Genomic DNA, 27,669 nt, shown 5'->3' with positions numbered 1-27,669 from the left:
ACACACACACACACACACACACTTGTATGTACTGTAAAAAAAAATAACATTCAATTCCACCCATGAAGAGGTTTCATGCCCAAGGAAGGAAATTAAACAAATCTTTTCATTACCTTAACCAAGTTCTTAAAACTAGATAGGGGTAGACAACTTGAGTCTTAGGTATGTCATAACTAACAATAAAATGTAATTGTTATACTGAAAAATATATATATTTCAATGCTTTTACTAAATTACAGTTCGAAAGTCAGTCAATTGAAATAGAATCAGAATGTTCTCACCACAAAAGGGCTTTAATTACAGACAGAAATACTCCAGTTTCATCAGCTGTCCGTGTGACTGGTCTCAGACAATCCTGCAGGTGAAGAGGCCGGATGTGGAGGTCCTTGACTGGTGTGGTAAAACATGGTCTGTGGTTGTGAGGCCAGTTGGATGTACTGCCAAATAATCTACAATGACATTAGAGGCATCTTATGGTAGAGAAATTAACAGTAAATTCTCTGGCACCAGCTCTGGTGGACATTGCTGCAGTCAGCTTGCCAATTGCACGTTGCCTCAAAACTTGAGACATATGTGGCATTGCTTTGTGACAAAACTACACATTTTAGTGGCCTTTTATTGTGCATAGCACAGGGCACATTGTGTTATGTTCATGCTTTTCAATATGCCACACTGGATGGATTCTTTTGGGAAAGGAGAACCAACAGGGATGTAAACAAATCTGTGCACAACATTTGAAAGAAGCTTTTGGAAAATCTTTGGAATATTTTATTTCAGCTCATGAAATCAACACTTCACATGTTGCATTCATATTTTTGTTCTGTATACAAGTCATAACTCAAACTATTATGCTGTTTTTTGTGTCAGGCTTCATCACTTTTTCCAGCAGGGGGAAGATTTAGACAGGGCACATACTTCATGAAGTCACTGCAGTCTATCCAACAGGAATTCTCATGCTAGAAAGATACTAATTCTTCTCTACCTAGCCCCATCCCAAAATGTTTAAATCACAGGGAACATTATTAATAACCAGAGGTATATTCAGAGGTGAAACGTTGCAAATGGTCCTCATTGATTTGAATACACTGAAGGATTTACATGCAAATTCCCAGCACGCTTATGCCAGCAAGCCAGACCCACATACCTACAGTTCTATATTCTGATAATTCATCATGCACCTTGAACATCCACCATACTGAAAATACGGTTTCAAAAGTATGAAAACAACCTTCCTCGGAATGTGTTCAGTAAAAAATGCCTTCGACGCCAAGCCTACTTCAAAACAAAAGGAAATTAGCAAGCTCAAATAGACATTTTGGAAACTTGAATAAACAATACTTCTTCCAGTGTATTGAAAGCAAAAAACAAATTATAGTTCAGATATTATAATGACACAGCAAGTGATGGGCATTTCCAACCCCCCCCAAATGTATTATTAGATTTACTAATGTGGTATGTGTGAAATTGCATTACAAAGATGAAATTGATCAAGTTACATTAGCATGTTTTTGTAAGGACCAGCATCACACACAGTAAGGCAACTGAACATCTCTGCACATGGCCTTGCTTAAGAGCTTGACAAAAATGGCACTGAACCAAGAGTTCACGCAACAGTTCCTTCTGCTCGTTTTCTTCTAATTTAATCACAAGCATTGTTTTGGCAGTGTGTTTTGACTGGTGTTTTGGCAATATCCTCAGTGGTGTCCTCCACAGGCGATTCAAAAGAAGTCATTTAAGGGCAGCGTCATCCAAGCTCAGGTAGTAGCCACTGGAGTGTGTAAAGAGACCTCTCCCTTCTGTTCTTTAGTCTTTTTATATTTGCAGAAGCTATGCAACACAAGTAACGTAAAGGCAGACCAAATTAACTTTAAGGCAGATTTGTTTCCTTTCTACCAAACTAACATCAACACTAAACACGCTCTGCTTATGACCTGTATGCTCAAGAGTTCAAAAACGCTCAACGCTGAAGAGCGGTGACAGAGGGAAACGCAAAACAAAAAGGAGGTGAAAGCGCCAACTGGGCAGCCATTTAAAGTTGAGGAAAAAATAGGAAACTTTAAGAGGCCAGTTTGTGAAGAGACAACTGGTCAACTATATCAGCCTAGCCCTGGCTTACACTGAAATGGTTGAGCCCCTTGGTGGAACTATATCTGTGCTCCCTGCAAGTGGTCTCAGACGCGGAAGCTTTCTCCCTTGCCGTCGATGTGACGCAGGCGCAGGTAGACGTCGGTCCCGATGCCCTGCATGGACTGGATGGACAGGGAACCGCCCAGGTACTCAGCGTATGCCCGGGAGGTGGGCAGCCCAAAGCCAAACCTGACGGGCACAGTTTCTCATTCGTTAATAATATTTGTAAACTGGCACTCATTAACAAATTGATAGATTTTGCATTGCAACATGCAAGGACCACCTTCCAGAGAAAGCAAATGTGTATAAATAATTTGGGGCTGCTAAATGCAGATGTAAACATTATGCTCACAGTCATAAGATTTTTGCACAAATTAAGTATTTCGTAGGTTATATCTACATGACTACTTAACGGAAAAGAACAGTTAAGACAACCTTTTTTATTCCGTATCCATCCCCCTACAAGTCTCAATAATTCATAGGATAAAGTAAACCCATGTGACTCAGTGAAATGGAAGCGTGTGATATTTTTCTACTTTAAGTGGTATCACCATGGCACACTGGCAGTCAATTCAACCCAGCATTATGAGATTAAGAACCGATGTAGTAGAAAGGGGATCGACAGACAGGACACAATGAACAGGATTATCACACGTATCAATTACCTTGTTCACATTCACTATGGCTGAACTGGTGCAAATGTTTTCCAACTGAAATTGTATACGGCCTGTCTAACTCACCCGTGCATTGGGCCGGACTGAGGCCCACTGTTGGTCAAGGTGTTGAAAAGGTTGTTCATGCGAGGGTCTTGGTAGCTCTCTTCAGCTGTGCTGTAATGGTAGTCCGTCACCTTGTCCAGGATGCTGTGGGGGATGCCGCCACCACGGTCTGAGATCCTGACCAACATGGAGGATACCCCAGGGTTACACAAGAGAAATTAAAAAGGTGTAGTATTCATGTTAACAAATTCTTATTTACAATGACAGCCTACCAAAAAGATCTCCTGCCAGGACAGGGGCTGGTATTACAAATAAAATACCTGCCACAGTACAATACTGAACATTTGTTTGAATTAAGACAACTGAAACCAAAGAAAGAGAAGGCAGATGCTTACAGTATATTCTGTAAGATTACATTTCTGGCGATTCCAATTATTTTCATCCCTGTGCTTGGCAAACTCAAGTCACTTAAACCTAACACTAGCCCACATCAAGACTTTTGTCAAATGCCGGTACCATCCTTAAATTTCTTATTCCCCTATATGGCCACCAGTGGCGGTCAATGACGTTTAAGACTATGAGCATGGCCTTATTTTCTATTACAGCACACTGGATGAGTGTCATTCATATTCCATTCACCCAGTTCAATGTAACAGTTATATGTTTTGGCTACTACATGATACTCTAAATTTTCCCTATACCCATCACGAGGTTGCTACAACCAAGCCTATGAATCAAAGTTTACAATGTAGGTGCAGGATAAAAAAAATTGTAATCAAGTTGACAGTGACACATTCAATATCACCTTGTACACTCTTGCCTGCAAACAAGTTAGACAAATTCAGTTTATCCCAGTTGTTTCGGTTTCGTAGCTTCCGTTTAAGGGTGCTTTCGTAAAATCACTGGCTATCTGCTCCGATTCCAGAGCACTCTGATCCAAGTGTGGCAGAGCCCAGAATAACTGATCCCGAAGCGCAACAACCACTGAATAAGACCGGTGTCAGCAAAAGTTGGCAAAAAAAAAAAGGTTATTAAAATTGTTGCCAGCAGCAGTCACCAGACTACATGAAACCACTTCAACCAGCTCTGCTAGAGCGAGTAAAATGGTCAATGAGGTGTTCTCTCATTTGTGTCTGGAAGTAGCTAGCAAGATAGTGAACTTTAGCCACTTAGCTTGGGTGCTTGACTGCCGTTTTGAGGTCAGAACGTTTGGATCAAACCTACTCCTGTCAGATCAACTAGTGTGTGCGCTGAACGCGCAGAGAGTGAAAAGCTCTGAATTCTGAACGGACAACCTTGCAAAGCTCTGAATTCAGGAACATCCAGAGCGAATTTATGAACACAACCTAAGTTATTTTTTAAATATATTTCTCTCAGAAATGGGCAGAATGAATACACCCCTGGTCACAAGCAACCGGTTCACTTTCAAAGCAGCCAAATACAAGCAGCACATTGCATGCATGTATGGTTGAAGTCAGAAGTTTAAATCCACTTTAGGTTGGAGTCATTAAAACTCATTTTTTAACCACTCCACAAATTTCCTGTTACCTATAGTTTTGGAAAGTCAGTTAGGACATCTACTTTGTGTACATCTACTTTGTCATTTTACAAACAATTGTTTAAAGACAGATTAATTCACTCACAATTCCAGTGGGTCAGTTTACATACTAAGTTGACTGTGCCTTTAAACAGCTTGGAAAATGTCATGGCTTTAGAAGCTTGGAGGTGTACCTGTGGATGTATTTTCAAGGCCTACCTTGAACTCAGTGTCTCTACTTGACATCATGGGAAAATCAAATGAAAATCAGCCAAGACTTCAGATTTTTTTTTTTTATAGACCTCCAAATGTCTGGTTCATCCTTGGGAGCAATTTCCAAATGCCTGATGGTGCCACGTTCATCTGGACAAAACAGTATGCAAGTATAAACATGGGACCACGCAGCTGTCATACCGCTCAGGAAGGAGACGCGTTCTGTCTCCTAGAAATCAATGTACTTTGATGTGAAAAGTGCAAATCAATCTCTCAGAAAAGCAGCAAAGGATCTTGTGAAGATGCTGGAGGGAACAGGTACAAAAGTTTCTATATCCACAGTAAAACAAGTCCGATATCGACAACCTGAAAGGCCGCTGAGCAAGGTAGAAGCCACTCCAAAATCGCCATAAAAAACGATTAGACTACAGTTTGCAACTGCAAATGGGGACAAAGACCGTACTTTTGGAGACCTGTTCTCTGGTCTGAGGAAACAAAAATAGAACTGTTTGGCCATAATGACCATTGTTATGTTTGGAGGAAAAAGGGAGAGGCTTGCAAGCCGAAGAACACCATCCCAACCGTGAAGTACGGGGGTGGCAGCATCATGTTGTTGGGGGTGCTTTGCTGCAGGAGGGACTGGTGCACTTCACAAAAGAGATTGCATCATGAGGAAAGAAAATGATGTGCATATATTGAAGTAACATCAAGACAGTCACGAAATTAAAGCTTGGTCGCAAATGGGTCTTCCAAATGGACACTGACCCCAAGCATACTTCCAAAGTTGTGGCAAAATGGCTTACGGACAACAAAGTCAAGGTATTGCAGTGGAAATCACAAAGCCCTGACCTCAATCCTATAGAACATTTGTGGGCAGAACTGATAAAGCGTGTTCGAGCAAGGAGGCCTACAAACCCGACAGTTACACCAGCTCTGTCAGGAGGAATGGGCCAAAATTCACCCAACTTATTGTGTGAAGCTTGTGGAAGGCTACCCAAAACACTTGACCCAAGTTAAACAATTTAAAGGCAATGCTACCAAATACTCATTGAGTGCATGTAAACTTCTGACCCACTAGGAATGCGATTAAAAGAAAGCTGAAATAAATCTATCCCTTCACTATTATTCTGACATTTTACATTATTAAAATAAAGTGGTGATCCTAACTGACCTATGTGTGTGTGTGTGGACACCCCTTCAAATGAGTGGATTTGACTATTTCAGCCACAACCGCTGCTGACTGGTGTCTCAAATTGACCACACAGCCATGCAATCGCCATAAACAAACATTGGCAGAAGAATAGCCTGACTGCAGAGCTCATTGACTTTCAACGTGGCACCGTCATAGGATGCCACCTTTACAACAAGTCAGTTTGTCAAATTGCTGCCCTGGTCAACTTTAAGTGCTGTTATTGTTAAGTGGCAACGTCTAGGTGCAACAACGGCTCAGTCGCAAAGTGGTAGGCCAAACAAGCCCACAGAACAAGACCACTGAGTGCTGAAGCGTGCAACGCGTAACTATCGTCTGTCCTCAGGTTGCAACACTCACTAAAGAGTTCCAAAATACCTCGAAGCAATGTCAGCACAAGGGACTGTTTGTCAGAAGCTTCATGAAATTGGTTTCCATGGCCGAGTAGCCACACACAAGCCTAAGATCACCACTTGCAATACCAAGCGGTGGCAGGAGTGGTGTAAAGCTCTCCGCCATTTGATTCTGGAGCAGTGGAAACATGTTTTCTAGAGGGATGAATCGCACTTCACCATCTGGCAGTTTCCTGGACGAATCTGCATTTGGCGAATGCCAGGAGAACGCTACCTGCCCCAATGCATAGTGCCAACTGTAAAGTTTGGTGGAGGAGAAATAATGGTCTGGGGCTAAAGGACTGACATTGACAAACAAAATTCTCTGGTCTGATGAAACCAAGATTGAACCCTTTGGTCTGAATAACAAGTGTCATGTCTGGAGGAAAGCTGGCACCATCCCTACAGTGAAGCATGTTGGTGGCAGCATCATGCTGTGGGGATGTTTTTCAGCAGCAGAGACTGGGAGACTAGTCAGGATCGAGGGAAAGATGAACGGAGCAAAGTACAGAGCGATCCTCGATGAAAACCTGCTCCAGAGCGAACTGAAACTCGACTGAGGCGAAGGTTCACCGTCCAATAGGACAATGGCCCTAAGCACACAGCCAAGACAATGCAGGAGTGGTTTTGGACAAGTCTCTGAATTGAGTGGAGTGGTCCAACCAGAGCCCGGACCCAATCGAACATCTTTGGAGAGACTTGAATAGCTGTGCAGCGGACGCTCCCCATCCAACCTGACAGCGCTTTAGAGGATCTGCAGAGAAGAATGGGGAAAAACTCCCCAAATACAGGTGTGCCAAACTTGTAGTGTCATATCCAAGAAGACCTGAGGCTGTAATCACTGCCAAAGGTGCTTCAACAAAGTACTGAGTAAATGGTCTGAATACTTATGTAAATGTGATGTTTCAATTTCTTATTTTGTATACATTGGAAAACATTTATAAAAAAACTGTTTTTGCTTTGTCCTTATGTGTGTCAGCTGTAATGTAAACAAATGTGGAAGAAGTCAAGGGGTCTGAATACTTTACAAATGCACTATGTAAATGCATTTGGGAATGACTGGAGTACAAAAGCACTTAATACACTGACCTGTTCTGCAATCTGTGCTGGTAAAACAATTTAGTATCAGTAGATTTGTTCAGTGTCAACATTGATTTACTATTCTTAAATACTGCATGTGAGCAAGTCTGCTGACGGTACGTTCCTTGTGGTCCTGAACTGCTGTTTCCATGGCGACCACACTGGGCATGATAAGCCTGCAGCTTAAGGGAAACTCACCCTGCCTGATGCGTCAGGTTTCCCATTCAAACAGCTAAACCCAGAGTCTAGGACTCCTAACATGTTGAACGTGTTGCGTTCGCTGCAAAATAAATGTACACATGCATGTTATTCAATCATTGCACCCACACGTGTGTTCCAACAAGCGTCTGCGTTGCCAAGCGCTAAAATAGGAGTCAGTTCTATTTGTGATGCTGAACACAGTGCAAGTCCTGCCTCTCCCATCTCCTCGTTGGTTTATAGAAGCAGATACCCACGTGCCATCTCCTCCTTGGTATTATCCACATGGGTGATTGAAATATGAACTGAGGTCGGTCGGTCAGTCGTGGTAATACACCTATGAAAGTTAGATGCCAATCGCCATATAAAGTCCAAAGAAGAAAAAGCCTGGGAGGAGAGAACTGCAAACGCGTCGGTTGACCGTTTTAGGTGTGGATTAGTTGTCGGAGTAGGGGACCTTGTTATTTTACTTGAAATGCACTCCGCAGGGTAGCCTAGTGGTTAGAGCGTTGGACTAGTAACCCAAAGGTTGCAAGTTCAAATCCCCGAGCTGACAAGGTACAAATCTGTCGTTCTGCCCCTGAACAGACAGTTAACCCACTGTTCCTAGGCCGTCATTGAAAATAACACTTTGTTCTTAACTGACTTGCCTAGTAAAATAAAAAATAAATATATCCCAGAACAAATTAGCTAGCAACTGCGTAATTCTTTAACCTTGTTAAAGGAGTCTTGAGTAGATCGAGGTAAAGATAATCAAGGTGCCGAAGGTAACCCACTCACCTGATGACAAAGTCCACGTCGTTGTTAGCAATGGTGACTATGACATCAGGCAAGTTGTAAGGTGTGTCGAGATGGCTTTCCATGGTGGCCCTGTGGGAACAAGTTGAGAAGAGGTCAAGGGCAGGCTGTGAGGACATTATCCTGTGGAGTCCTTCAACGTAACCCAACGCAGGATTGTTTAGAGCAGGGGTGTCAAACTCATTCCATGTTGGACCGAGTGTCTGCAGGTTTATCCTTTCAATTAAGACCTAGACAACCAGGTGAGCGGAGTTCCTTACTAATGAGTGACCTTATTTCATCAATCAAGTACAAGGGTAGAGCAAAAACTCGCACTCAGCCTTCCATGGAATGAGTTTGACTCACTGGTAGATGACACACCCTAAATACACTGCCTTGTAGGAAGGAGGAACATGAGTCAGTGAATGGTCTGTCTGCCAATTGTGACATCTGAGACGGAGCTCCAACAGAAGATACATTGGACTGAAAGGCTGATTATCTTATTGAACACACACACCTTAGCAATCCTCTCATAAGTGCCAGGGCAACATGTCACCACCAAAAGCAGTAGCACACAGCTAAATACTTTGAAGAAAAGAGGTTGTCTAGCTGGAGATTTAGTTATGTATACTCTTACAATGGCTACCGTGGAGTCTGATTTCCTGTTAGATAAGTAGTCAAAGGGAAAAGGCATGTTGTTTCAGGGGTGTGTGAGTTGTCAGAAAGTTAAAAGGATTAGTGAAGTGTTCTGGTACCTCATGGCGTTCTTCAGCAGCTCAGGCAGGATGTAGTCTAGGGGCAGGGGGATGAAGGGGAAGCGGGCCGCCACATGGCCGTTGATACGCACCCGCGGGGAGTTACCGTACTGGTGCTCACACAGACGCCTGCACAAGACATGAGGGAGGGTGCACACACACACACACTTACAATTGTGTACTGATACAGTGCAGTATTGTACTGATACAGTACAGTACAGATACAGTGCATTTATTCAGACCACTTCACTTTTTCCACATTACAGCTTTATTCTAAAATGGATTAAATAAAACATCTCAATCAGCTGGAAAGAGGTTAAGTGAGGGCTGAGAGAGCGAGAAAGCTGCACATCCCTAAAGGGGCTGAACTGGGACAACAAATCCACAGAGGCTTGTGCTTGTCCGTGTGAGTGGTTATGCTACATCTTGTGTAGGTTGCATTGTGCCACACAAAACTGTAGTTATGACTATGAACTTAATACCTTGATACAGAGCCAGTGGAGTAAGCCAGGTAGCCTATTGGAGGTGACTTATGGTAGAGAAATTAACATTCAATTCTCTGGCAACAGCTCTGGTGGACATTCCTGCAGTCAGCATGTCAATTGCACGCTCCATCAAAACTTGAGACATCTGTGGCGTTGTGACAAAACTGCACATTTTAGTGACCTTGTTGTCCCCAGAACAAGGTGCACCTGTGTAATGATCATGCTGTTCAATCAGCTTCTTAATATGCCACACCTGTCAGGAAAATGCTTACTAACGGGTGTAAACAAAATTGTGCACAAAGTTTGAGAGAAGCTTTTTGTGCATATGTAACATTTCCAGGCTCTTACTTCAGCTCATGAAACATGGGATCAACACTTGACATGTTGCCTTTATATTTTTGTTCAGTATAGATGCATGCGCAGTGACGCTCACAAGTTGGATATTCGTTAACATAGCCAGGTAACAAGTTGCTTGTTTTGTCCCGTTTCTACCACTGAAATTCATTTGGAAACTGTGCCAGCTTCGTAACTAATCAGCCAACACTGGAAAACTCTGTAGTTAGTGTCAGGCAAGAGTTGAGATTTAAAAAAAAAAAAAAAAAAATTTAGGAAGAGAAAGGGAACGAAAGCAAGAAAGGAATTGGAGGCGTAGCTATCACACAATTTATTAGGAATATAGTATGTGTATGGTTGAGAAAAAGAGAGGAAGGATGAGAGAGACATTATGTTCCTGATTACAATGGTATCCTATGTTGTTACTCGGTCAGTGAAAAATAAGTGATGTGTCAGGGCCCAGCAGCAAAAGGCAGAGAGGAATAGGAGTTAGAGGACTGGAGGGATAGAGAGGAGGAGAAAAGAGGAAGAAAATAGTAGAAGGAGTGGACGAAGCAGAGGGAGAGCATACCCGAGAGGCGAGCCTACGTTTCAATGGCATGTGCCTGCCCTAAGTCCCACCATTCACCCTTGTAGCACACAGCTTGGGCCTAAAGTGACAGTGGCTTTGGAGTTGTTTTTAAGAGGTCAGGACCTTCGGTTACCGAGCTTGTAATGGATTACAAGAAAATGGGTGGGATTGAACATTAGAGCTGATTACAATGTTGGATGCACAGGCAGAAAATGGTAGAAGTATGTGTTGGAGGATGTTCAACATTGCCATCCTAAATGTGTACATTGCAGTGTCCCCCACACAAAGGACCACTCCTAGAAACCTCAAGCGCTGGTCCATGAAGGCATTCAGAATGCAGTTTGCAAACAGTCACTTCGTGATATGGCTACAGTGGCAGGAAGAGGGGATCCAAGAGTGTGGCACCTGGGTGTGCGGACCGAGTTGTAACTCATTTGAAAGCAGGTTTAGTTTGAAAGGCACAAGAGGGTGTGTGTGGGAGATGTGTGGAAACCTCTTCGGGTGCGCTACATGTTGTGCCACTTGCAGGATGGCTAAATGCAAACACTAGAGTGTGAAACATGAATTTGTACTACAAGTCTTGTCTCTGAACAGATGTTTTTTTTTTTATATTCTATCCAAATAGTTGTTTCATTCACAGAATTGTCGTCAAAGTAGGCTACCATTTCTACATTGTGTCAGGCCTGGTCTATACTAAATCTTATTGAGGTTACCTACATTTTGAAATAGTCTGAATAGTTGTTTGAATTTTTACATTGTTATCCATTAACAATTGGATAAGGTGGAACATATTGGAGGAGGACCTGAGCCCTAGGACCGTGCCCCAGGACTACCTGACATGATGACTCCTTGCTGTCCCCGGTCCACTTGACTGTGCTGCTGCTCCAGTTTCAACTGTTCTGCCTTGTTATTATTCGACCATGCTGGTCATTTATGAACATTTGAACATCTTGGCCATGTTCTGTTATAATCTCCACCCGGCACAGCCAGAAGAGGACTGGCCACCCCACATAGCCTGGTTCCTCTCTAGGTTTCTTCCTAGGTTTTGGCCTTTCTAGGGAGTTTTTCCTAGCCACCGTGCTTCTACACCTGCATTGCTTGCTGTTTGGGGTTTTAGGCTGGGTTTCTGTACAGCACTTTGAGATATCAGCTGATGTACTAAGGGCTATATAAATAAATTTGATTTGATTTGAACAAAGGCCCATATACAGTTCACAATGGCAGGCCCTGTGACAAGTCTGTACATGAGCTATATCATCTTATCACAGAAAAGTAGGGGCAAATAGAAGGCAGAGCGTGACCTGTGGTCTAATACAGAAGTAGTGAGATTCTAAACCAACAATATATAAGCTAACGGAGCCACCACTTACCTTGCGAAATCAACCCATTTCTCAATGATCTTTTTGGGGGAGAGTCGCCTGCAGATGATGCCCACAAAATCAGGCTGCATAGAGGGATGAAAGGTATAAGAGGAGAAGCAAAAGCTTTATTATTGACACGCGAAACATAGGATAGTTTGCCCAAATTCTTAAGAGTCAATGTAATCTTAGTCAGAATTTACTACATGTACTAAATGGGGCAAGTAATCTCAAAATGTTTCAGAAAGAAATCAGCAGTCAAAGGATTTGATAAAATAGTGAGTTAAGTGTTGTTGGCAACAAAACCATAACGCTCGGCGAGGTATCAGGTACTAGCGGCTAACTAACAGTCTCTAGACCTGGCAAACATGCTTCATCATCCTGACCACCAAAACGTGACATAGATCCTATAACTGAGTCAGACGAAATTATTCTGAGGCCCACTCACACTGGAACTTAGGCTTACGAGTGTTTTAAAGATGCATCTTTCCTACAACGGCAGAAGATGTAACATGCATTTCCCAAAACGACCGTTCTCTCTGCATGGTGTTAAGTGCGTCGTTGGCGCACGTGTCGATACTGACAGAATCAAAAGGGTGTGCTGCTCTTGGATCAGCTTTCTCCATTCAAATCGTACCTTAACATTATTTCGGGTGATCATTTTATAAACTAGGCAAGTTGGTTAAGTACAAATTCCTATTCACAATGGACGGCCTACCCCGGACAACACTGGGCCAATTGTGCACCGCCCTATGGTACTCCCAATCACGGCCAGTTGTGATACAGCCTGGAATCAAACCAGGGTCTGTAGTGACACCTAGGCACTGAGATGCAGTGCCTTAGACCGCACACCATTGGCCATAACTAAAAACACTAGAATATAACGCTCTCACAGTTCTGGGCGACTTTAACCTCCCCACGTCTACCTTTGACTGATTCCTCTCTGCCTCCTTTCCACTCCTCTCCTCTTTTGACCTCACCCTCTCACCTTCCCCCCCTACTCACAAGGCAGGCAATACGCTCGACCTCATCTTTACTAGATGCTGTTCTTCCACTAACCTCATTGCAACTCCCTTCCAAGTCTCCGACCACTACCTTGTATCCTTTTCCCTCTCGCTCTCATCCAACACTTCCCACACTGCCCCTACTCGGATGGTATCGCGCCGTCCCAACCTTCGCTCTCTCTCCCCCGCTACTCTCTCCTCTTCCGTCCTATCATCTCTTCCCTCTGCTCAAACCTTCTCCAACCTATCTCCTGATTCTGCCTCCTCAACCCTCCTCTCCTCCCTTTCTGCATCCTATGTCCCCTATCCTCCAGGCCGGCTCGGTCCTCCCCTCCCGCTCCGTGGCTCGACGACTCATTGCGAGCTCACAGAACAGGGCTCCGGGCAGCGGAGCGGAAATGGAGGAAAACTCGCCTCCCTGCGGACCTGGCATCCTTTCACTCCCTCCTCTCTACATTTTCCTCCTCTGTCTCTGCTGCTAAAGCCACTTTCTACCACTCTAAATTCCAAGCATCTGCCTCTAACCCTAGGAAGCTCTTTGCCACCTTCTCCTCCCTCCTGAATCCTCCTCCCCCTCCCCCTCCTCCCTCTCTGCAGATGACTTCGTCAACCATTTTGAAAAGAAGGTCGACGACATCCGATCCTCGTTTGCTAAGTCAAACGACACCGCTGGTTCTGCTCACACTGCCCTACCCTGTGCTCTGACCTCTTTCTCCCCTCTCTCCAGATGAAATCTCGCGTCTTGTGACGGCCGGCCGCCCAACAACCTGCCCGCTTGACCCTATCCCCTCCTCTCTTCTCCAGACCATTTCCGGAGACCTTCTCCCTTACCTCACCTCGCTCATCAACTCATCCCTGACCGCTGGCTACGTCCCTTCAGTCTTCAAGAGAGCGAGAGTTGCACCCCTTCTGAAAAAACCTACACTCGATCCCTCCGATGTCAACAACTACAGACCAGTATCCCTTCTTTCTTTTCTCTCCAAAACTCTTGAACGTGCCGTCCTTGGCGAGCTCTCCCGCTATCTCTCTCAGAATGACCTTCTTGATCCAAATCAGTCAGGTTTCAAGACTAGTCATTCAACTGAGACTGCTCTTCTCTGTATCACGGAGGCGCTCCACACTGCTAAAGCTAACTCTCTCTCCTCTGCTCTCATCCTTCTAGACCCATCGGCTGCCTTCGATACTGTGAACCATCAGATCCTCCTCTCCACCCTCTCCGAGTTGGGCATCTCCGGCGCGGCCCACGCTTGGATTGCGTCCTACCTGACAGGTCGCTCCTACCAGGTGGCGTGGCGAGAATCTGTCTCCTCACCACGCGCTCTCACCACTGGTGTCCCCCAGGGCTCTGTTCTAGGCCCTCTCCTATTCTCGCTATACACCAAGTCACTTGGATCTGTCATAACCTCACATGGTCTCTCCTATCATTGCTATGCAGACGACACACAATTCATCTTCTCCTTTCCCCCTTCTGATGACCAGGTGGCGAATCGCATCTCTGCATGTCTGGCAGACATATCAGTGTGGATGACGGATCACCACCTCAAGCTGAACCTCGGCAAGACGGAGCTGCTCTTCCTCCCGGGGAAGGACTGCCCGTTCCATGATCTCGCCATCACGGTTGACAACTCCATTGTGTCCTCCTCCCAGAGCGCTAAGAACCTTGGCGTGATCCTGGACAACACCCTGTCGTTCTCAACTAACATCAAGGCGGTGGCCCGTTCCTGTAGGTTCATGCTCTACAACATCCGCAGAGTACGACCCTGCCTCACACAGGAAGCGGCGCAGGTCCTAATCCAGGCACTTGTCATCTCCCGTCTGGATTACTGCAACTCGCTGTTGGCTGGGCTCCCTGCCTGTGCCATTAAACCCCTACAACTCATCCAGAACGCCGCAGCCCGTCTGGTGTTCAACCTTCCCAAGTTCTCTCACGTCACCCCGCTCCTCCGCTCTCTCCACTGGCTTCCAGTTGAAGCTCGCATCCGCTACAAGACCATGGTGCTTGCCTACGGAGCTGTGAGGGGAACGGCACCTCAGTACCTCCAGGCTCTGATCAGGCCCTACACCCAAACAAGGGCACTGCGTTCATCCACCTCTGGCCTGCTCGCCTCCCTACCACTGAGGAAGTACAGTTCCCGCTCAGCCCAGTCAAAACTGTTCGCTGCTCTGGCCCCCAATGGTGGAACAAACTCCCTCACGACGCCAGGACAGCGGAGTCAATCACCACCTTCCGGAGACACCTGAAACCCCACCTCTTTAAGGAATACCTAGGATAGGATAAAGTAATCCTTCTCCCCCCCTTAAAGGATTTAGATGCACTATTGTAAAGTGGCTGTTCCACTGGATGTCATAAGGTGAATGCACCAATTTGTAAGTCGCTCTGGATAAGAGCGTCTGCTAAATGACTTAAATGTAATGTAAATGTAAAATATAAAATCCGCAAATGCATTTAGGAAATCTGTTCCAAAGTATTCCCACAATTTGAAATGATGTTTTAGTCAAATGTTATGTCCGTTTGGGCTTCTTGCAGTCAATTTTCAGTCCACAAATTATTTGTAATTATTTTTAGCCCCCGCGACCACACCATTTAAAAAAAAATCTGCCTGTGGCTGAATCTAATTGATCCCTGTCCTAGAGCTGTATTACCACCTACAGCTGCAAATATTGAGGCAGCTTATTCTAATGCTTACCCAATAATAACAATAATGCACTAAATCCCAGACTTTGCACATCATTGCGCCCGATAGATTACACATGTAATATAGACACAAATTACAGACTGTAGCCTACAAGTAGCAAAATAGAACTAGATTGAACATGAATGCATTTCAATATGATTAACATGTACCTATATTTTATTGCAGTCATCTCTGTATTCATTTAAAGCATATTTTTATACATGGCTTGTTTGTATCAAAGAGATTGGCAACTTTGTTCTGAAGTTATCGGCAGTCAAAGACGGATAAACCATGCGATGTCTATAGAGTGACGCGAGGGGGGGGGCATCTAATGAAGCACTTAGCTGTTCTACGAGTGGCCTGAGTCAGGCGTTTGATTACGAGCGTTCTCAAGTGAACGATGGTTTTGGGAAGCAGCTCAGATTTAACAATCCTCCTACGAAGGTTCTAACAATTATTTTGGGGAACCCAGGCCCTGTTCTTTGGTTGCATAAAGCACATCAGGGGTTAATATAAGGATACAAAACTGGCTCTAGTAAAATTCATGGGGCCAGCAGACTGCACCAATAATAATGGCTTTGTCCATCTGACATGTTTTTTTCTTTTAGCTCGCATGAGTGGTGCATAATCTAGAATCTGTCAATCGGGAGTGACACTGCATTTCACTGCACTCTTGGGCTAGTATTCACATTTTAGTGTATGCTAGAGTATCTATAGATATATTTGGAGATACTGCACAAATAAATTAATCAGATGTTTATTGTAATGCTTATAATCTAAACTAAAAGTGTTTGCAAGGCTGAAATGTTGGGTTCATGTTCTGGTGGGCACATTTAGTGTGAAAATAAATGAGTTATCCAAGTATGCTTCGCCTCTTCAATTTATAATACTGCCCTGTAATAACCCCATGCGTGTTCCTTTTCCTTTTCTGTTAGCAATTGATGACTAGAAGGTTGATAGGAGACATACATTTTCTTCATGCAGGGCAAGGTGGTGTGTGGCTAACATCCGGATGCCCAGACGGGAGGTGAGGGTGGTGTCCAGAAAGTTACGGACCAGGGTCTCATCCTGGAAAATCAAAAACAAAACACTCATGGCCAGGAATACATTACACCATTCTGTAAATCCTACGGTAACATTACAAAACAAGGAGTTCCAACAACCAACTTATAACCAATTTAAATAAAGATCTACAACCTCAAGTTGTATTCCATACGACTGGCAGTAACAAGATAAAACAGCTGTCAAAGTGGAAAGTCAATGACTTGAATCAGCAGAAATTAGATGCTTATGGCCATTACCTGGATGTGCCGCCGACACTCCCTGAAGCCTTCAGCCAGCAGAGTGACCACATCCTTGTGGTCATCCAGGAGCTGCTGCACCAGCTTACTGTATCGAGCGTCCATCTCCTGGTCCTTGATCTGACAAACAGATGCAGAGTGAAATCCATTTGAATTTGAACATTATTCAAATTCAGAGCTGGGATGAATTCAATTCTTATTCCAGTCAGGTGAATTGGTAAATTGGTAAACTCCACTAGAATAAAATATACTTGCAGAAGTGGCTTGAAATCAACTGTTTATCCACACACACACACACACACACACCTCTCTCTATAGCAGAGCACCCAGTGCCCACTCCACAAACAAAAACATTAGTCAGTCTGGAGGTGTCAGGCCAGTCTCTCCAGCTCCAGAGATAAATATGGAAGACCTGAGGGTCAACCCAACCTACTCCTCAGTGTGGCCGCTTGACTACTCACCACTGGGAAATCACTCAACACATGGTAGGCTCGAATGTAGAGCTCATGCTGCAGGAGGGAGAGAGAGTGGGTGTTGATTAGAATTCCCTCTGAGCACACTGAGTTAAGAGGAATCTCCTCTGCCTCCATAAGTGGGCCACAACACATCCCATGGGCGTACATGTCTGCTGCCCTTCATTCCAAAAACAGAGGATGTTCATGAGATTATAGCCTAGGTCTTCCAATATGACTCAAATCCTGAATAGTTGTTTGAGTGAATGAGTAATATTTCCCCTTCTTAAAACAAAGTACAGTAATTTGTGCATCACTGGTTATGCGTTTTTGGTAGGAGAATATTCAGAGAAAGCACGAGGCCTACAGGCCTTGTAATACTGATCATGCATTGCAGGCACCAATTGTTTTTGTGTGAAAATGAAGTGCCTCTGCTGTGTGAGAAATCTAGTTAAAAGTTCATACAGTGTCAAGACAATCAGATGAAGTAAATAGGCCATGGGAAGGGAGGAGTGAAGAGAAGCCAAAGGGAGGAGTAGAGTAGGTTTCATAGTACTGCACATGGCAGCTAAAGAACCAAGGAAAACCTCCAATGTCACAGACTGCGTATCTTTTCAACTCTACTCTACAGGAGAAGAACTTTCCACACTCAGGCAGAAATTGGGTATGCTGATAGACATTACTTTATCGAATTGATTATAGTTCTGTAGGCATAGAGTGATGTGGCTTTGTTTGTTACAGTGTAAAGAAGCCCTTCTCACAAATTTAGGAAGCTACGTGATGCAGCTAAGCTAATAAACACTAGCAGAGTGTTGTGTAACAAGTCCATTTTCAATGAATGGCTGTTCAAGGTTAGTATATTTTGATAGACAGTGACAATGACTCAATTATGTTTCAGACACCTGTTGAGCACATGACCTCCTCTCCCAGACGAGCACATTGATTGGAATGAGAGGCTTGTCCCGCAAGTCGCAAAGGGGCCGTTACACTACCAGAAAGGTAAACCAGACATGTTGACAAAGAAGGGACTCACCACTTGCAGGATGGTGGGGTTGCAGCCAATGATGAAGGGAAGGCTGCGGAAGCCCTTGATACGGTGGGCGATGCGCACAGGCAACTCCTTGTGCAGGTACTTGGCACTACTCTACAAACAGACAGGGTGGAAGGGTGAGACACATACACACCACAGACAATACAGCGCAAGGCAATGACTAGGCACAACAACAAAAAAGTTATGACCCAGGTTATTGAGTCGTATACTGTAGTATAGTCAAATTATATTTCCAGTCAGAGTGCTACACGTAAACACCCAAAATGACATTCCTAAATCAGCATAGGGGAGAAAAATAAAGTGAAATATTGGTCCAATATTTGTTTAAGGAACACTCAAATATAGATAAGATGCATCACTTATCAAGTCAACTTCAAGGCAGTCATCAATCCCGCAGACAAAGCGTGTCTAAGGCCTATTATGATGAGAAGTAACCAACAATACTGTCCAAAGACTGGACAGAGGAGTGGTCAGTTACCAGGATGTGGTTTCCATCCGGAGACTTCCCAGCATAGAGCAGGGTGGTTGGTGTCAGTCGGACCAAGGCCTGGGGAGAGCGAGAGAGAGGAGAAAAACAGTTGGAGGAAATCCACTAAACCAGACCTACAATATTAGATACAATGGACATAAGCAAACAACAATGTAGTGTGAATTAATGATACGGATTACGGACACAAGAACTCAATAAATACCTGCAGTCAACTTGTGCACTAGGTAAAAGGGATAGTTGAACTTTGGCAATGAGGCCCTTTATCTACTTCCCCAGAGTCAGATGAACTCGTGGATACCATTTAAGGAAGTTGGGGTTAGTTTCGTGAGCAAATGCTAACTAGCGTTATGACTGAAAATCTATGGATATCTACTAGCATGCTAGCAGATACCCATAGACTGTCATTGCACTAGCAATTGCGCTAGTTAGCAACTTCCTTCAAACTGAAAGTGGTATGCACAAGTTCATCAGACTCTGGGGAAGTAGATGAAGGGCCATTGCCAAAATCCCCAAGTATCCCTTTAATAGATAAAGCTGATCAAGGTATTCATCTCGCCTGTTGCATTATTTTTTCATTATGAAACCTTTCCCCAAAGCAGCGGATTGAGCCAGTCACATGGTATGTTTTTAATGATAAAATACCCACAGAGTAAAAAGAAGCTTCCACAACCTGACAATCCGCTGTTGTGCAGTGCAAGAGGTGATCAAGTTAAATTTGAAATTCTCTGTTTGCTTAACTTGAAATCAATCCCCTCCTGGAACAAAATCCCAGCTGTCTAGTATGTTGTGTGCAGCAAACCTTTTGAGATAACTTTTGTACAACTTTATGAGCTAGGGTGTGACATGTCTGTCCTTGCAATTTCTTTATATTTGCTTCCACTTGTTAGCATTTAGTGCCTTCTGAAAGTATTCATACCCCTAGACTATTTCCACATTTTGTTGCGTTAGAGCCTGAATATAAAATGGATTCAATTGAGAATGTGTCAGTGACCTACACACAATACCCCACAATGTCAAAGTGGGATTATGTTTTTAGACATTTTTACAAATTAAAAAGAAAAGCTGAAATGCCTTAATCAACCCCTTTGTTATGGCAAGCCTAAATAAATCCAGGAGTGAAAATGTGACTAACAAAAAGGTGCTCTGTGTGCAATAGTGTTTAACATGATTCTTGAATGAGTACCTCATCTCTGTACCCCAACATACATAAGGTAGAGCAGTGAATTTAAACAGATTCAACCACAAAGACCAGGGAGGTTTTCCAATGCCTCACAAAGGGCACCTACTGGTAGACATTGAATATCCCTTTGAGCATGGTGAAGTTATAAATTACACTTTGGATGGTGTATCGATACACCCAGTCACTATAAAGATACAGGCGTCCTTCCTAACTCAGTCGCCAGACAGTAAGGAAACCACTAAGGGATTTCATCAACTGTTTTAGAGTTTAAATGGCTGTGAGAAAACAGAGGATGGAACAACACTGTAGTTACGCCACAATACTAACCTAACCGACAGAGTGAAAAGGAAGCCTGTACAGAATACAAATATTCCAAAACATGCAATAAGGCATGAAAGTAAAACTTCAAAAAATGCCACCATTGTGTCATTACACACAAAAATCGGTAGCCGCTTTTTTTTGGTCCTCCAATAATTGGTATCGGCGTTGAAAAATCAGTCGCACTCTAATCACTAGATTTGATTTACTACAAGATTAAGGGTATACTGTGCAACTTTCATAAGGTCTGTATGCCTTATGCAATACTGTACGACAAAAGGAGTCTATTGAAAACAGGGATTCCCATTTAGGCAATCCCTAGCTCAGGCCTATCCCTGGGGGTCTGCAGTACTGTTGGTTGTCACTCTGGTCTTGGCCTAGCACAACCGAAACTAATAATCAATGTTTTCATTAAGTTCCTAAAGCTGACTGGGGGTGTTTTGGGGGCGAGGCAGGGCAGGACGGGGCAATTCAGCTATATAGTGTGCAAGTGAAAAAAATGCTCTACAGTACTATTAGGTCTATGATATGAATCAGTGTCCGCCGTAATTGTGACAGTGAAGCATTTTTCCTTATTTTGGCTCTATACTCTAAAAGTTTGGATTTGAAATCAAACAATGACTATGAAGTTAAAGTGCAGACTAACCTCAAATTAAAGCTGTAATTTTCATCTATATTGGGTGAACTGTTAAGAAATGACAACTTTTGTACATAATGATAATAATGATGAGTGAGAATGTTAGAAGCACAAATAGCATACCCCCAAGACATGCTAACCTCTCACCATTACAATAACAAAAAAAGGTTAACATTCTTGGTATGATATGTGTGTCTAACTCTCCCTCATCATTATTCATGATTAATTCTGGATTATCCATAATCATAATAACCCGAGGTATGTAGCTATCTACGAATGAAGAATGGGGTACAACATTGCACAGGTCTTATTTTAATAATTCCAACCAGTGTCAAAATTACATTTACATTTAAGTCATTTAGCAGACGCTCTTATCCAGAGCGACTTACAAATTGGTGCATTCACCTTATGACATCCAGTGGAACAGCCACTTTACAATAGTGCATCTAAATCTTTTAGGGGGGTGAGAAGGATTACTTATCCTATCCTAGGTATTCCTTAAAGAGGTGGGGTTTCAGGTTTCTCCAGAAGGTGGTGATTGACTCCGCTGTCCTGGCGTCGTGAGGGAGTTTGTTCCACCATTGGGGGGCCAGAAGTGTAGGCAGGCTGGGATTATTCAAATGTCAATAGCTCTTCAACCACTTAATTGCAACCTTATTTAAACTGTTCATTATTCCTTACCAAAGAGGCATACGGCACAACCTTTGATTCTTTTTTATTTTTTTTATTTTAAAACACAGACCATAAAACCACAAGAAAGACTACTGACTTACAGTTCATAAGGAAAGTCCATTTTAAAATACACTTAAAAATAAACTGCAACGTGTAAAGTGTTGGTCGCATGTTTCATGAGCTGAAATAAAAAATCCCAGAAAATGTTCCATACGCACAAAAAGCTTAATGACTCAAATTGTGTACAATTTTTGTTACATCCCTGTTAGTGACCATTTCTCCTTTTCACCAAAATGTGCTGTTTTCTCACACAATGCCACATGTCTCAAGTTGAGGGAGCGTGCAATTGGCATGCTGACTGCAGGAATGCCCACCAGAGCTGTTGCCAGTGAAATTAATGTTCATTCCTCAACCATAAGCCACCAACATCATTTGGAGAATTTGGCAGTATGTCCGACTGGCCTCACAACAGCAGACCATGTCTGGGCAAACGGTTTGCTGATGTCAACGTTATGAACAGAGTGCCCCATGGTGGCTGTGGGGTTATGATATGGGCAGGCATAAGCAATGAACAACCAACACAACTGCATTTTATCAATAGTAATTTCAAAGGATAAAGATACCGTGACGAGATCCTGAGGCCCATTGCCGTGCCATTCATCTGCCATCCTCACCTCACATTTCATCATGATAATGCACGGCCCCATGTTGTAAGGATATGTACACAATTACCAGAAGCTGAAAATATCCCAGTTCTTCCATGGCCTGCATACTCAGCAGACATGTCACTCAATGAGCATGTTTAGGAGGCTGTTCTGGATCAACGTGAACAACAGTGTGCCAGTTCCTGACAATACGCAGTCACTTCACACAGCAATTGAAAAGGAGCAGGACAACATTCCACAGGCCACAATCAGCAGTCTGAGCAACTCTATGCCAACGAGATGTGTCACGTTGCATGAGCCAAATGTGGTCACACCAGATACTGCTTAATTATATAATCCACAGGCCAAACTGTTTTTCTTTATAAAAAGGTATCGTAAACAACCAATGCATATCTGTATTCCCAGTCATGTGAAATCCATAGATCAGGGCCCAATTCATTTATTTAAATTGACTGATGTCCTTATGTGAACTAACTAAAATCTTTGAAATTGCTGCATGTAGAGTTTATTTTTGTTCAGTGTATATGAAAAATCACTCTGGTGCTCAATACATTTTGTTTGGTGCCTAACATTTTTAAAGTTGGAAGCAGTGTGTATGTGTTTGTGGGAGAGAGAGTGGTGTGTGTTTATGAGAGCGAGTGAGACAGAGTGTGGGAGGGAGTCCGTGTGGGTCTGTTTACTGAAGAGTAAAGAAGATTTCATGCGGTGTTTAACTTACTGCCACAATTACATGCAGATCATTAGACATGTAAAATCAGCAAAAAAGGAAATGTCCCTTTTCAGGGCCTTGTCTTTCAAAGATAATTGTAAAAATTCAATCAACTTCACAGATCTTCATTGTAAATGGTTTAAACACTGTTTCCCATGCTTGTTCAATGAACCATAAACAACTAATGAACAAGCACATGTGGAGCGGTCGTTAAGACACTAACAGTCGGTAGGAAATTAAGGGCTTGTAGGCCTGTCGTAAGGCAGATCCTCAACCAGACAACAGTTGCAACCAGACAGGACTGGCAAAAAGTGCTCTTCACTAAAGAGTAACAGTTTTGTCTCACCAGGGGTGATGGTTAGATTCGTGTTTATCGTCGAAGGAATGAGCGTTACACCGAGGCCTATACTCTGGAGCGGGATCGATTTGGAGGTGGAGGGTCCGTCATGGTCTGGGCGGTGTGTCACAGCATGTCCTCCCTATCCGAAAATAGGTATAGAAGGAAGCCTGTATCTTTGTAGTAAGTGGTGTGTACGGACGGATACACCATCCAAAGTGTTATTAATAACTTCCCCAGGCTCAAAAGGGATATACAATGTTTGCAATTTTATTTGACCCATCTACCAATAGGTTCCCTTCTTTCCAAGGCCTTGGACAATCTCCCTCGTCTTGGTGGTTGAATCTGTTTGGAATTCACAACTGGGCAGAGGGACCTGACAGTTAATTGTATGTGTGGGGTACAGAGGGGAGTTAGCCATTCAAAATTAATGTTAAACATACAGGCTGAGTCCATGCAACTTGTGAAGCAAATGTTTACTCCTGAATTTATATTTACCATAACAAAGGGGTTGAATACTTGACTCAAAACAGTTCAGATTTTCATTTTGAATTTGTACAAATTTATAAATACAAATTCCACTTTGACATAATGGTGTATTGTGTGTTGGCCAGTGATAATTTTAAATCGTTTAAATTTTTAGGCTGTAACAAAATTTGGAGAAAGTCAAGGGATGAGAATACTTTCTAAAGTCACTGTATGTAGCCCATGTAGCTCAAATCGTTCGCGAGCTATGGAAGTTTGAAGGTCCAAATATCTGTCGAATCTCGAACCTATTTTACCAGGGTTTGACAAATGTTTGCCAGGTCAGTTTAAGGACCTTGGATTGTCCGGTGTGTGTCGATTACATACCCGTGTCGTTCACGTCACTCCCAATAATCTGAAACTAGCTAAATATATATATTTTACTAATTTATCGAGCACGCAAACCTGGTACTTTGTTCATCATTTTTCACATGGTCATAATCATTCACATGGTGGTTACAGTTGCTTACTTCTTGGGGCCCAAGGCAACGCACCAATGTGTACAAACATTTTTACCGAAGATATCAGCTACATTAGCTAGTTAACCATCCGTTCTAACCCGCTAACGTTAGATAGCTCACTACAGTAATACCTAGCTAGCTGCTAAGGACAGTGCTGAGGCTTACTGGTCAAAAGGGCAAGTCAGAGGAACAGAATTCCCTTACCTTTTCTGCCGAGGCATCGATTGCAGACTGGTTGTAAAACGACGTGACGGTTTTTGACCTCTCTCGTGCCAGTTCTGTATGTCCCTGTATTGAAGATGTAGAACGAAATAATTTGCTGTCTGTTGAGATGGGGGTGATTGTTTTCGTGATGGGGGCAAGCAAAAGCTTGCTCAACCTCGGGCTCGTGATAGTAGAACCACAGCCCAGTATCTCGAAAGCAGTACCTGTCACTCTACGACGCATTTTGGACATATATTTACACGAACAGGAAAATCCTGTTCTGAGGTTGTTCAAATTATTTGATGGACGACCCTTGTGATCGTGCAAAAAGGCACGTATCTGATACAGTCAAACTCATGAAGAGTACGGAAAGCTCACTTTATAATGAGATTGACCAGTCTGCAACAGTGTTTTTCAGAAGACGCGTCGGTTTAACCAATCGCAGAGAGGAGAGGCGGGGAATGGTGTATTGCCACGCCCACATCCTATTGTCTGTACGGTTTGTGTGCTTGCACAGAATAATGGTCGTACCAAGAAGAGTGGGAGGTTCTCAATTGCATTTCCTTGATATCTCGCATCCTCTCGTATAGCCTCCCCAAACCCATTGAATGTGAAAATCAGAGCGGAGGGACCTCTGACCTTCTCACCAAGTGGGTTTTGAGGAGGCATGTGACATGCAATGAATTATTGTGCAACACATTTAGCAAAGCACCAGTTGAGCAAAAGAAAGAGAAAAATACTTATTGATTTTCCATCTAATTCGTTTGCAAATAAAACAGTCTATCTTAAAATAAAAACAGTATATCATGAGGTAAGTTGAATGAGGTTTATTTTTTTTAAGTGTAGGGTTTTGTCATTATCTATCTCTATCATATTTCGACACATTTCCCCACAAGGTGCCACATGTTGATCTGTCGTTTAAGAAATTGCTCATGCTCCTGTGAACTGGTTTACATATCCCCTAGAATAGGGGGAATTAGATTATGCTGAACAGCAGGGGGCTCCGGTTCATCGCTCGTGACGTGAGAGGGCTTTAAAAAATGTAACCTTTATTTAACTAGGCAAGTCAGTTAAGAACAAATTCTTATTTACAATGACGGCCTACAAATACAACTGTTTAATCTGTCCCGCTCGCTCATGTCAACAAGGCAGCATGGTGCATCATCTAGAAACATCTATTTTCCATAAACTGTTTGAATTTTCAAACTAGATTTCCCTGGAAAGGCAGAAAAAGCATATTTTGAAAACACAATCCTACTCATTATTCCTCGTGCTTAATTCCGTCTCTTGTTTTGAGCCAACTTCGCTGTGGGCTTTGAACGAGGCACCTGGCACATGCCTGGGAGGCAAGCCCAGTTCCAAAACGAATGCGATCAACTTTCACTCTGCACAAAGACAACCCGGACCAGATTAATCGAATCCCCTCAGATATACACTACGGCTGCGTTTAGACAGGCAGCCAAATTCGGATATTTTTTTATAAATTAGTCGCTTGACCAATCAGATCAGTTCAGAAAAGATTGGACGTGTGAACGCAGCCTACTTGATATAAATTACAAAAGTATGGGACTATGTCTAACTAGAAATGAGTTACTAGGGCAAAATATCAGAATTGGGCTGCCACAGCAATGTGGCAGATGTTCCTAATGAACAACTCATATCCATCAACCCCCCAAAACAAAGCAATAATATAGTGTAGCGGTAGGGTGGGCTGGCTGGCACACAAGTGCCGAGTGTGAAGTAACACAAGCGTAAACAAAAATTGACCTTCCTCCAGGAAAACGACCCAGTACTTTTATTCAGGAAAATAAACTGAATGCGCCACAGCGCTGGCTAACAATAAAACACCAACCAAAAACCTAGCTCCTCTATGAGCCTTTCCACACGGGTCTTCCGGTCCCTCTGCAACCGGACAGCTAACCTGTTTACCGGCGTGTCAAACAAAATGAAACAGAAATCCAACAGGCTTGTCCTTCCTGGGGTCAGATCTACGGCCAAGTAACGTCCGGTAGGTTCCTGTCCAGTTGGGTTCGATATCCCTAACAGCGTTGGCGGGCTCTGAATGTCAGCTCTTGCTGATCCAGACCAAAAACAGATCTGGCCAAAACCAGGTTACAACAGCCACCACCCAACCTCCAAGCTAATTATATCCAGATGTGTGTAATTAGGGTGGCCTGGAAGGGTAAGGGCCTATCTTGGGGCCACCAGAAGTAGCCAACGTCAGTAATATACCAGCCTTCACACACCCACCCTCTCACTCCATCACAATATATATATATATATAACTGAATAGTAAAGGTCAAAATTAGTCAAATTATATAAAAACAAATACATCCACAATCTTTAGGCATCACATGCTTCTCAGTATATGTGTGACCTTCCTGGTCCCGTCCCTCAAGTCAGTGAGTCAACACAGGAAGGAGAAATGGATGGATAGTTAATTTATTTCCAAAGCTGCGGTGATGGGACACACACAGTATAGATGAGTGGTCAGTAGTCGACGGGATATAAATATCACTCCCATAGCAATTCTCCATAAATCTGCTGTATAATATACACACAATTTTTTTTTTTAGTCTTTGTGATTGTATAGTGGATTTAACCTTTTTTAATTATTCCTAATTTGCTATAATAAAAATAAATTGTTTCCATATGTAATCTCATATTTACAACATCAGAATAAACTCATTCATTTCAGAATTCAAAATATATCAAATTAAAGTGAAGAATTACTCAATGTCACACTTGTGGCGATGGAATATAATACACCAAGAATGTACCACACGTTTTCCTTTACTGACAAAACCAGGCTAAATACGCTGGCGTTCATGAGTTTATAAAACATATACTTTATACATTTGTAAAACTGAAATTGAGGGACCTTCCATTGGGCCCTGTCATTTCCTCACAGGTGACGGCCATTCCAGAATCTGCAATGCCCCAAACAGCTTAATATTAGACAGTCAAATGACATGGAAAACATCTGTTTCAGTGAGAAAGGATGAGTTTAAACTGACGGTCCTTGCTATGTGGGATCCATGGGACATATTTAGATGGTGATTAATTTAGGATTGAGGCATATAGCTGAATATACACAGCAGATGGCTATGACATAGATTAATCTCAACAGTAGGCCACTTTTAAAGTCTGAAAACCCCTGACAAAATTAGGTTTAGGAGTAAACTATCACTTTAATAAAAAGTTTCACTAATAAGTACCTCTGTGGCAGTGTAACAGCAGATTTCCTCTTCGTC

General features: G+C 43.0%; 1 protein-coding gene across 1 annotated transcript; it reads right to left on the bottom strand.

Moving 5' to 3' along the window:
• Nucleotides 1-745: 745 nt before the first annotated feature.
• LOC118391098 (3-methyl-2-oxobutanoate dehydrogenase [lipoamide] kinase, mitochondrial-like) lies at nt 746-24,809 on the bottom strand. Its single transcript, XM_035782118.2, has 11 exons — nt 24,416-24,809; nt 18,696-18,764; nt 18,200-18,310; nt 17,176-17,223; nt 16,715-16,834; nt 16,383-16,481; nt 11,747-11,820; nt 8,988-9,116; nt 8,236-8,325; nt 2,868-3,023; nt 746-2,316 (listed from the first exon to the last, which is right to left on the bottom strand). Exons 1-11 carry the CDS (start codon nt 24,665-24,667, stop codon nt 2,172-2,174), a joined length of 1,293 nt encoding a protein of 430 aa, XP_035638011.1. The 5' UTR covers nt 24,668-24,809; the 3' UTR covers nt 746-2,171.
• Nucleotides 24,810-27,669: the final 2,860 nt, after the last annotated feature.

Source organism: Oncorhynchus keta, chromosome 12 (genome assembly GCF_023373465.1).
Source record: "Oncorhynchus keta strain PuntledgeMale-10-30-2019 chromosome 12, Oket_V2, whole genome shotgun sequence".
Lineage (NCBI taxonomy): Eukaryota > Metazoa > Chordata > Actinopteri > Salmoniformes > Salmonidae > Oncorhynchus > Oncorhynchus keta.
The sequence above is the reverse complement of the archived record's forward strand: the minus strand, read 5'-3'. Positions and strand labels throughout refer to the sequence as shown.

Coding starts and splice junctions, on each gene's coding strand:
- LOC118391098 (XM_035782118.2), bottom strand. CDS start 24,667: ATGTCCAAAATGCGTCGTAGAGTGACAGGTACTGCTTTCGAGATACTG. Junction 16,482..16,714: donor AGTGTCGGCGGCACATCCAG/GTAATGGCCATA, acceptor TTGATTTTCCAG/GATGAGACCCTGGTCCGTAA. Junction 2,317..2,867: donor CAGTCCGGCCCAATGCACGG/GTGAGTTAGACA, acceptor TGTGCCCGTCAG/GTTTGGCTTTGGGCTGCCCA.